Raw genomic sequence first — 12329 nt, forward strand, 5'->3', positions numbered from 1 at the left:
ACACACACACACACACACACACATATCTGCAGTCACACTCCAACTGCATGAACACAACCACAGCGCCCGCACGCACATACGCACGCACACACACACACACAAACACTCACTAACTGTCATGTTTGGTGTGGTGGGTATACAAAGTGTTCTGGTCGACCGCACAGATAACAAAAAAACCTTCTGTCACCTGCGTCTTGTTTGAGAACACCCCATGCAAAGCAGGAAGTGAGGTCGCCATCCTGGCAACCTCCTCCACCGCTGTCAGCACCAAGGGCGTCGCTGTTTTTAACCCGGCCACTTACGTGCGCTTTACGTGGCGGATGAGCTCGGATATTTGTTTGGAAGGGTCGACGCTCTAAAACCGGGAGTCGGTTGCTCGCTTGCCGAAAAACGAGACGTTGTCAGTCCCCGTCCCTCCCCCCTCCTCCTCCTCCGCCTACTCTGCCTCTCCCCTCCCGCTCCGCCTGTCCGGACAAGCTCAGTAAACGGCAGAATCCCAGCCGGAACATTCCAGCTGCGACGTCCCGCTATGTGCTCAGCGTCCCTCCTCCGCCCGCCGGCTGCTCAAGGCAACATCACCCTGGAATTCTGGGATCCATTCTTTGGTTTTTAGAGCATTTTTCTGTGTCACACCCAACCGGTTCCAACCGCAATCAGAGGCCTGTTTAGTTGCAATTAGGGTGGTGCCATATGACGATATGCCGTACGACCATAGAGAAATGACTATCGTATATATATACTGTGTATATATATATATATATATATATATACACATTTTTTCTTTTCCAATGTCATAAATCAGTGGCATCAGTGCTTTTCAGTGATATTTTATATCCATCAGTCCCAGACTAGAATATCAAGTTTTGGCTGCTATAATGTGTACACCACTGGGATGGGGAAGGAAAGTCTTTACATGTGTGATACTGTAGTTTGAAAGTCATTTCAAAGTACACTGGTGTAAAACTGTGTAAGATAATCACAAGGAAATATACTGTCTTAGGGTTAAGTTGTTCGGGTTTAAATTATCAGAAACAAATGGATTAGGGTTAGGGTTAGGGTTAGGGTTGTAGGGTTAGGATTAGGTTGTAGGGGTAGGGTTAGGGTTAGGTTGTAGGGTTAGGGTAAGGGGTTAGGGTTGTAGGGTTGGGGTTAGGTTGTAGGGTTACGGTTAGGGTTGTAGGTTTAGGATTTGGTTCTAGGGGTGGGGTTAGGTTGTAGGGTTAGGGTTAAGTTGTAGGGTTAGGGTAAGGGGTTAGGTTGTAGGGTTAGGGCTAGGTTGTAGGGTTAGGGTTAGGTTGTAGGGTTAGGTTGTAGGGTTAGGGTTAGGTTTTTGGGTTAGGGTTAGGTTGTAGGGTTAGGTTGTAGGGTTAGGGTTAGGTTGTAGGGTTAGGGTTAGGTTGTAGGGTCAGGGTTAGGTTGTAGGGTTAGGGTTAGGTTTGGGTTTGTACACCACTGGGATTTACATTTACATTTACATTTAGTCATTTAGCAGACGCTTTTATCCAAAGCGACTTACAATTGTTCAAACACCGACGGACGCAGCCATCAGGAGCAATTAGGGGTTAAGTGTCTTGCTCAAGGACACTACAGCATGCTAGCAGGAGGAGCCTGGGATCGAACCAGCAACCTTTAGATCACTAGACCACCAGCTCTACCGCCTGAGCTACCATCCCCCAGGGTTAGGGTTAGGGTTAGGGTTAGGGTTAGGGTTAGGGTTAGGGTTAGGGTTAGGGTTAGGGATGGGGAAGCGTAGTCTCTACATGTGTAGGGAAGCGTAGTCTCTACATGTGTGATACAGTATTTTGAAAGGTTAGGGTTAGGGTTAGGTTGTAGGGTTAGGTTGTAGGGTTAGGGTTAGGTTGTAGGGTTAGGTTGTAGGGTTAGGGTTAGGTTGTAGGGTTAGGGTTAGGTTTTTGGGTTAGGGTTAGGTTGTAGGGTTAGGTTGTAGGGTTAGGGTTAGGTTGTAGGGTTAGGGTTAGGTTGTAGGGTCAGGGTTAGGTTGTAGGGTTAGGGTTAGGTTTGGGTTTGTACACCACTGGGATGGGGAAGCGTAGTCTCTACATGTGTGATACAGTATTTTGAAAGGTTAGGGTTAGGGGTTAGGTTTGGGTTGTAGGGTTATGGTTAGGGTTAAGGTCAGGGTTAGTGATATTTTACATATTTTGGGTCACGGTGCTTTACATTATCCGCACGTGGAAGCGAATGTAAACAAACGTGGAGGAACGACTCCGCCTGACCGCCACAAGGTGAGGAAGCGCGTGGGCGCAAAAGGGGGGGGGGGGGGGGGGTTCTGCCGTTTGGACACGGTTGCTTTAGATATGGCAAATAGGATACGGGCCTTTTTTAAGAAATTGTTATAATCATTTTCAACACGTTTGCCGATCAGGTTTTTTGTTTTGTTTGGTTCCGTTTTTCAGTGAATAAAAGTTTGCATTTTAAATTTAAATTGCGATTTTTGCCTCTCCTGCGAATTTGAGAGCCCCAACGAGCTCCTTTCCCTGCTGCGCCGCGTCTCAAAGAGGCTTTACCGCGTCGCTCTTTTAATATAAACGATTTATTTATTGAATACACAGAAAATGTGCTATAACGGGATATACTGGATAATGTTATCGTGATATGAAATGAACTCCATCGGGGTAAAAGATTTTGGCCGTATCGCCCAGGCCTAGTTGCAGTCATCTACATCTTTTTTCATGTTGTACATTCAGCATGTTTGGCTGTGTCCTTTCTGATTCACGGTGCTTTTTAAACCCTTCTTCCGTCCTCATAATTTAAGGTTTGTGGAGATGCTGGTGTGATAAGGTGCTAAAAATGGATCCTGACGTGACCCGACTCGAATCCCAGCTTCTGGCTGCGGGGCCAGTGCAGTGACGAGGGAAGGCGTGCATCGGGAGCGCTGTGCGTTTAACCTCCTTTCCTATTTTTTCATAGGTGTTTGTATCGCTCACATCAACCTGCAGCCTGGACCTTTATCCCTCCAGGCCTTGAATTTCCTTTTAAGCTGTAGGCGTGAGCCCCGTCGGGACGTCACGTCAGGGCGTCGCCCCTGTAATGGCGGTGCGTTAGGCACACCCAGGCCGAGCAGACCCCTTTTCCTGGGGGACACTAATGGTTTTATGAACCGACCCCCCCACCGCCACCCCCACCCCTCCCCCTCAGCGACGCAGCTCCACCCATTCACAACACACCCGCCCACACACACACTTAAAACAAGCACACAAATGAAGTTCTTTCAAATGCTTTTACGTAAAACTCAGAAAGTAGAGCAAACGTTCCTGTTTTGGGATCTTGATCCTTTTTCCAACAACGGTGTGTAAGATTCTGTTGGCGTGCCGTGAGGGCGACCATTATCTAGTCGTTGCCTTTTACTGGTGGAACAAACTCAAGGATCTTCATTGACCTGTTTACAACTAAGGACTTTTGCTAGGATTTTCGAGTCCCCGGGAAACATTTTGAAGATCTTAAGAGAATTCATAAAGAAATCTCTTTTCTTAAGGTTAAGTTGTTTGGTTTTAAATGATCAGAAACGGGTTAGGGTTAAGGTCAGGGTTTGGGTTAGCGTTAAGGTCAGGGTTTGGGTTAGGGTTGAGGTTAGGGTTAGGTTGTAGGGTCAGGGTTGGATTTACGTTGTAGGGTTACGTTTAGGTTGTAGAGTTAGGGTGAGGGTGAGGTTTAGGGTTAGGTTGTAATCAGACCCAGACTAGAATATCACATTTTGGCTGCTATAATGTGTACACCACTGGGATGGGGAAGGAAAGTCTTTACATGTGTGAAAGTCATTTCAAAGTACACTGGTGTAAAACTGCGTTAGATAATCATAAGGAAATATACTGTCTTAGGGTTAAGTTGTTCAGGTTTAAATTATCGGAAACAAATGGATTAGGGTTAGGGGTTAGGTTTGGGTTGTAGGGTTAGGGTTAGGTAGTAGGGTTAAGGTTAGGTTTGGGTATTAGGGTTAAGGTCAGGGTTAGGGTTAGGTTGTAGGCTTAGGTTTGGGTTGTAGGGTTAGGGTTGGGTTTAGGGTTAGGTTGTAATCAGTCCCAGACTAGAATATCAAGTTTTGACTCCTATAATGTGTACACCACTAGAATGGGGTTAGGGTTAGGGGTTAGGGGTTAGGGTTAGATTGTAATCAGTCCCAGACTAGAATATCAAGTTTTGGCTCCTATAATGTGTACACCACTGGAATGGGGAAGCGTAGTCTCTACATCTGTGATCCAGTATTTTGAAAGTCTTTTCAAAGTACACTGGTGTATTCCTCCATAAGATAATCACGAGGAAATAGATTGTCTTAAGGTTAAGTTGTTCGAGTTTAAATTATCAGAAACAAACGGATTCGGATTGGGGGTTAGGGGCTATGTTGTGATCAGTTCAAGACTATATCAAGTCGTAAGTTTTGGCTCCTATAGTGTGTTCACTACTGGGATGGGGGGGGGGGGGGGGGACATGCGTGACACTGTCTTTTCAAAGTCCTTTGGTGTGTACCTGCATAAGACAGACATCAGGAAATCTCTTTTCTTGAGGGTGGTTAAGATTGCGCTCCCGTCACCGGCGGCCATTTGGTTCGACATGGTCTTGTGATCAGCACTCTGCTGGGAATATCAGGATGGTTTGGAATTATACAAAGTCCTAAGTCTTGGCTCCTATAGTGTGTGCTAGAAGTGCCATCCCCCTCCTGCTGAACCCTATATTGTGTGCACACTGCGTGGGATGGGAAAAAAAGGTCTTTAGACATGTGATGATGTCATTCAAAAAAGTGTTTTGAATGCGTATCTTTTGGTTTGTCCCGGCCGTCACTGATTGGACCATGGAAGGTTCTGATAACCGGGCGTTCCATGCAAAGCAGCTGTTTGACAGTGAACAAGTTCAGATGGTGATCATTTTTTCTTTTCTAACACAGAGACTCTTGTCATCCTGCCACGGACGAGCTCTACCACAGGTGAAATAAGTTCACCTTTGTACAGTGCATTCCTACTGTATCTAACACACACCAGGCTTAACGTTCAATTATCATAATTGGCTTTTGAATAAAATGATAAACCTTTCAGGAACGCTTCCTTGCCTTACCCATGGCTGCTGTCCAAAAACACGGAATGCGTGAACCAGTCAGTGTTATTAAGTTGTTTATTGAGCAGATCAGACAAGATGGCTCCACAAGGCATGTATAAAGGTACATTACTGAAGGAATGCTTACTGTATATTGTAGTGAGTAAAATACATCAGTCATTATTTTTCATGCCAGGTCTTATTAAAATATTGGTTCCCAGCATTTATAACTGTTCAAAGTACAAACTAACCGAACGTTTGGACAATTTTAAGGAATAGCAACCGACACTCTAATAAGGACTGAGTTGAAAGAATAGTGAACTTTTCCTTTAAATCAACATAATAAGTCAAGTCAAGTCAAGTCAAGTCACACTTTATTTATAAAGCGCATTTCATAGCAGGGCAACACAATGTGCTTTACAGAGAAATACAATCAAAGAAATAACATTGTTGTCAGCTGGTCATTTAAAAAGAATGACCCTGAAACCGCAGCAACAACGAAAGCAGCAGCAACGACAAAAACAACAACAGCAACAACAGCAGCAGCAGCAACAACAGAAACAACAACATAAACAACAACAACAACAACAACAGCAGCGACAACAGCAACAACAATAATCATGGTCATCACGCCAGTCACGCCTTCCAACCTATTTCATTCCGATGCTCTGTACGAAGGAGATTGTTCCGCCTCCACGATACCTATGACATTTCATAGAAATATAATTCATATATATATATATTTTTTCATCTTTAGATAAGTTTGGGCCTCGTGGATTAGGCTGCCGCTCGGAGACGAGGCGGGGTTACGTTTGCGTTTATCACCAGCCTTTCAAGTTGAAAATGACTGTTGCTGCTCAGTCAGATAAGTAAGGGAAGCCAGGAGCCGTTGCACCGTGCAGGTTGGGGCACGGCCTCGGCGTTCAGAGCCCCCACCCCCCCCAACCCCGCAGGGGGGCACCACTGGAGAGCCACCCGTCACAGCGAGTCGTCCCACCCGTCCCGCCCGCCCACCGCAGCCGGGGCCGCCCCCCCGCCCCTACTTCGGTAAAGCCGGTGCAGGTTGTATTAAAGTGGAAATCCGTCAGATCGTCCGTACTGCAGTGGTTGGATCACACTACAAGTCCCAGAATTCCATCTCACGTCCGGTTTCAACCCTTGTCTTCGCCATAAGACGCTCACTTTCCACGCCCTCGCGGTCACTTGAGGTGGTGGCGATACATCGTATATACAGTATGTTTATATATATGTTTATATATATTTCTTTGCAAATTTTTCATCAATCCCGTTGGTTTTACTGACCACAACCAGCTGCGCTGCTATGTCCAATCCACCTCAACCGGGGGGCAGCAGCTCGCGTAGCCGCATGCTCAAGAGCCCTCGAGCGCGACTCGAAGATTGCCGGTCGGCTCCCCGGCTGCTCCCGGTCGCATGCTGAAGTGCCCTTAAGCAGGACACTTAACCCCCTGACTGCCCCCAATGAACCCTGCACGGCTGCCTGCCTGGTGTAGGAACAAGTCCGAGGTCACTTTCGACAAAAGCGTCTGTCACATGATGATAATGTGATGTACCACAATTGCCTTTCACTTCCGTTGCCGATAACGTCAACGGCATAAAGAGGAGCACACGTGTTAAGCATGAATACATTGAGTGACCGTTTCCTGAAAAGCACAAGCTAAAAAAAAATGGGATTTTTTTTTTTAACAAAACAATATCACGGATTATCACTTTAATTTATTTATTTTTTAATTTATTTTTGCAAGCATTGACGTCTATCCCATTACACGTCAGTGAAACTTCATTGAAATCCAAAAGAAAGGGAGGCAGAGAGTAAAAACAGGCGCACAACAACATCCCGAAAACAGTCCCCCCCCAAAAAATAAAATGCTTCTACGTCGGGCGCAAACGTCTCTCAAGTCAAAATCCCACCAACCACAGAGGAGAGAGAGGGAAATGCTTCAAACGGGGACTGTGCTGAGTGCTACCACATGTTCTATTTATATACACACACACACACACACACAAACACACACACACACACACACACACACACACACACACACACACACACACACACACACACACACACACACACACACACACACACATACACACACACACACGCTTTGTAGTACTATTTCTAATCTCTTTCTTGATCCAGTGTTGTTCAGACAAATGAATGAGAAGTCGTTTACAGTACGACCAGATTACCAACGTTTAACTTCCCCATTTATTTATTTATTTTTTTGTTTTTAATTTTCCCGAAACCGAGTAATCCAATCCATCCCAGCGATCGGTCGCCGTGAATGTTTACGTCGCGTCTCCTCGTCTCCCACTCATTTTCACTGAAAATGGATGTTGGATGGAGGAGATTTTTAATTTGAAGTTCCAGAAGGCCTGCGACGCAACTTTCCCCCACGTTTCGTGACGTTGCCGAGACCAAGCACATGATGTGTCCTGGAAGGGTTGAGGGAGGTTTCATTCTCCATTTATTTATTATCACTTTCCACAAAATATGTTTTTCACTCCCAAATTGTTTATTTCTTTTATTGGTTACAGTTCATTCCTCTGCCTATTTTTTATTGTTATTGTCATAATTAGGTTATTGTATTTTTCCGAATTCTTATTATTTACTGCTTATTTATTTTTTTCAATTTTTTTAATTATTATTATTATTATTATTATTATTATTTTACTTAACTTTTTTATTCCATTTTTATTTTTGTATTATAAATGATTATAATACATATATTATATATTATTATTACTATAAGTATTAATGATTACTATTATTATTAATTATTATTATTATTATTACTATTATATTATTCTCAATTTGTTGGTTACGTTTGAATTTTACGTTTTTTTAATGCCAATAGTCCGTAGTGAAATAACCCAACCTCACCGGAACAAATTCCTTGTATATGTTAATATACCCGGCGAATGAAAATTATTCTGATTATTTAAGGTTTACTGTTAGTTTTATTTTAATTTCTATTGCTATTGCTCATTTTTGGGTTCATTGTTTGTCGGCTGGTTTCCCTACCGTCTCGGTGTCTCGTATGACGCACATTTCCGATACTTTTCTTGTTCACTGTTTACATCTTAGGTTTATTTTAGTTATTTTGTCAATGTACAGCTTTATATTCAATGTCTATTGTTAGGGATGAGGTGCCAGGCGCTACGTTCCCAAAGCTTTGAGGCCTTTTTATTGGCGTGTAAAAGATAACAGAGCTATGAGTCAAACCCCATCTCTGAATAACTCCAACTTTAAATAACTGCAGCCTTGAGAATTCCCTTCGCAGACTCTTACTAACAAGTTTCCTGTCACTCCCCCAACCCCAAATGTTCTGCTCATTCCTCTCCCAGTGTGAAGGATTTCCCTCACTACATTCAAAAAAGAACAACAGTAAATACATTTAGCGAAAGAAATATACTACAAAAATACAAAACTTTGCCACAAAACCTTGTTTGGGACATATTAAATGGGTTAAAGTGAAAATGGCTTAATCTGGCACAAAATAATAGAACTTTAATTTTAAAAAATAAAATAAAAATTGGGCATCATGAGGAGCGGCGATGGTCAAAAGAAAAGGAAAATCTGAAGATATTTCAGTTTTGTATTAAAAAATAATAAGAAAAATCTGGGCTGGGTGTGGCTTAATGAGCTGAAATTCCCACGAAGAAGTTTGGAAATCGAACCCTAGATTCCTCCACAATAGTCAGTCGTCACTTTAAGTCCTTGTTTTTCCGCCTGAATCTGTTTTTTTTTTTTTTGTTTTTTTTGACAATTAAAAAAAAAAAAAAAATCCAGATTTCTTCCCCAATTTCCCTCGTGACTGGCGCGGAGGGCCCTGAATCGGTGGTTTAATTCTCAGGCCTTTTTTCCATTGTTTTGCCTGATGGAGCTGTTTTGACACGAAGGTGTTTTTGGGGGACATCCCCTCCGTTCTGAAAACAACACGTCTGGAGGCATCAGGCCGCTGCGCTCGACGGGAGAGTTATTTATGTCACAGCGGGGAATCCCGACAATTAACGTTTAGTTTTTTTTCTTACGGTTGAATAAATCGACCAAAAAAATGTATATAAGTAATAAAAGTATCATAAATATCTGCAGCTCAATTCAGTTCAATTCGGTTTGAAAGTCTCTATTGGCATGGGGGGCATACCTTGTCATTGCCAAAGCAAATGTGAAATTAAAACAGAACAATTAGTAAAGGTTACCTAAAATAAAAAGTCATTTTTCGGCATTAGAGTTCACAAAAGTATATATACTGTATACAGAAGTATAGATCATGTCTCATTAGGTCATTAAAACAGATAAACAGATACACATTGTTGTTAAAAACAAAAGAGATATATACAGACAAGTGAAGATAGCCTTGAAATTGAAATAGAAACATTTGAGCCATCTCTCTCTCACACACACACACACACACACACACACACACACACACAGACACAGACACACACACACACACACAGACACACACACACACACACACACACACACACACACACACACACACACACACACAGACACACACACACACACACACACACACACTTTCAGCTTCCTGTCTTTGTCAGCTTCTCCTGAGTCACAGACTCCGAGCCACAGACAAAACACAAAACACAGTTAGAACCAAACACAACGATGTCCTTCTCTTTATCACACACACACACACACACACACACACACACACACACACACACACACACACACACACACACACACACACACACACACACACACACACACACACACACACACACACACAACCTCCCACAGAAAGTTCCCAAACAACGTCAGTATGCATTTGTAGCTGTAACAACATTCTAACCACTTTATTTCACCACCGGTATTCCTCCGTTTCTGCTTTGACTTATTTTAACTTTCAGGTTTCCTGCAAATCTTCATGTTTTGTCTTGTTTAGTTTTGTTTTCTTCCGTAGAAGCTGCAGAACATGTAGGGCCCGCTCGCTAGATACGCGGTATAAATGCAAACGTCCTTTCCCCTCGTGGCTCTTCTATTTCTCCACCACTGTGCTGTGCAGTAAGGCTCTCCTCAAGTTTTTATTTTATTTTATTTTTTAATTTCTTTGTTTTTTGGGGGGAATTGGTGTGTGAAGTGGCCGATTCGCCACTTTGTCCCGGATCAGTTCATCAAGTTCAAGACCTACAGAGAATCGCGAGGAAACCTCTCGGCCTGAGGGTTTGTTCAAATATTCCGGGACGAGAGCATCGGTTTGATCTCATCTCAAGTGTTGATTCCCGGCTCCTGGAGCGAGAGAAGGAACCCCAAAACGCGCCACGCCCGTCCCCGCCCCGTCCCACAGCGTGGGCACCGCAGGCAAGAAGTAGAAGAAGAAGAATCGGCCCCAAGTCCGTGTCCCTCAACGAACGGAAGGGGGCGAGGGACCGTGATGCGGCCCAAAAACTACCTGACCGGCCCCAGAAGACTCAAAAACACCGAACGGCCCCAGAAGAGTCAAAAACACAGACCGGCCCCAGAACGACCGGCCTCTTCTGGCATTTGCCCGGAGCCCCCTGACGGCCTGACTGCAACGCTGGAAGTAAAAGTCTTCAAAGCGTGCGATGCTGCGTTTTTAAACACCTTCGGGGCGACCGCTGTCATTTCACCTGAAATCCAAATCAAAATCTCTTTCCCGCATAAGCGTCTTCATGTGGGATTGTCCGGCGTGGCGGGAGGTTCCAGAGCGCGCGCGTTTGCAAACTCTACTTTCCATCCCATCACTCATGTCCCTGCGTGCAGCGCGGCGGTGGGGTTGGGGTGAGGCCCTGGGGGAAACCAGAGACTCAGCGTCACACCGGCAGACGGCTCCTGACCTTGCAGGTTTATTTTCATCACATAAACACACGCGCACGCACACACATGCACGTACACACACACACACACACACACACACACACACACACGTCGCATCACGAGGGCGAACTTCCTGAAAACACCGGGTTCCCTTTTCACGCCGCTGCTATTGTTCCAGGGTGTGGTCCGTAGCAACCCGGCCACGCCGCTTCCTGTTGTGAGGGATGACACAGCGGTCATGTGTCGTCCCCAAAACAGAGCGGCGGCGCCCATTCACATGTGCAGCGTTCGGCGGACTGCGGTGGCCTGGGAGCCGCCCCTAGCGACTCCTGTTTCCTCAAAACGGCCGTTCCCCGTCCATCATAGCAACCGCGGTGACAACCTCGGCGAGAGCTTTGCGGTGGAGAAGCGCACCCCTCCACCCCCGGCTCCTCGCAGCTCGGGGCCACAAAGTCGACGGTCACGAGCCGCTCACCTTCCTCAGGTATTTCGGGGGTTGCGTCGACCCCCTTTTCCACTTCCTCCAATCAGCTCCTCTGGCCGCCTCGGCGCTAACGTAACGGGACTAGGGACAGGAAGTGGCGCCGCTTCTGAACGCGCAACCCGCCGGAGGCAACTTCCGGTGTACGTCGCGGCTGCAGAAAGGACGTTTTGAATAAAATATGACATTGCTGTTGTTCAAAACATGTTGAAAAGATAAACTCAGAGACTATAATGTGAGATTCCCATGTTTGATGAGGAAACTCCATGTTTTTTTTCCTTGCCTCATTGGAATGCATTTAAGCAGCATGGTAAGTTTTTCAATACTGCCCCGTGAGGTTGTGATATGAACGGCAGTGTTGAACAACAGCAAACATTTTTCCCAGAAACCAAACAATCCTGTTAAAACGAGTTAAATGAGCCTGTGAAGGTTCCTCCGAGGGGGTGTTATCTCAGTTCAGGTTGTTACTTCAGATCCTGATCTTCCTCGTGGCTGATTGTCCGCTGTGCCCTCTTCTGTCTCCCACCAGGTCTGTCAGAGGAATGCAGGGTTCAAACCCCGGCCTTCACCGACACGGTGCGCCTCCACCGGCAGGCCAAAGAGCACTATGGCACCTGGGACATGATGTGTGGAGTGCCCCCACAGGTAGGGAGGACGCGACTGCTGAGGACCTACCGCCAGCGATCACTCTCACATTCCACCCGGTGACTTGGGTTAGAAAACACAGGATTTTGAGTTGAAACTCTTGAAAACAGTAGAATCTGTCAATAAAATGACAGATTCTACTGGGAATAAGTCCACTCTATAATTAGTGAATGACCTAGTTCTAAATGATACTCTTGAAGAGTCTCTTTGTTTTGATTGTTTTGTTCCAGAAACAATGGTTGTTCTTTTGAGGCTTTTTGATGGACCGTTGCCAGGGCCAGTAAAGACCTCATCCCACTGGTCGACACAAGCCTCTTAGGTCCAGCG

At 45.1% G+C, this 12329-nt stretch overlaps 1 protein-coding gene across 1 annotated transcript in view; it reads left to right on the top strand.

Moving 5' to 3' along the window:
- Nucleotides 1-12329, top strand: part of niban2a (niban apoptosis regulator 2a) — a 41312-nt gene that overhangs the window by 15295 nt on the left and 13688 nt on the right. Inside the window, exon 6 of the mRNA XM_080017546.1 lies at nucleotides 11887-12002. Within this exon, the coding sequence (XP_079873672.1) occupies nucleotides 11887-12002 (116 nt within the window). The remainder of the gene's footprint in view (nucleotides 1-11886; nucleotides 12003-12329) is intronic.

The sequence above is a fragment of the Zeus faber genome (genome assembly GCF_960531495.2).
Source record: "Zeus faber genome assembly, chromosome: 17".
Classification (NCBI taxonomy): domain Eukaryota; kingdom Metazoa; phylum Chordata; class Actinopteri; order Zeiformes; family Zeidae; genus Zeus; species Zeus faber.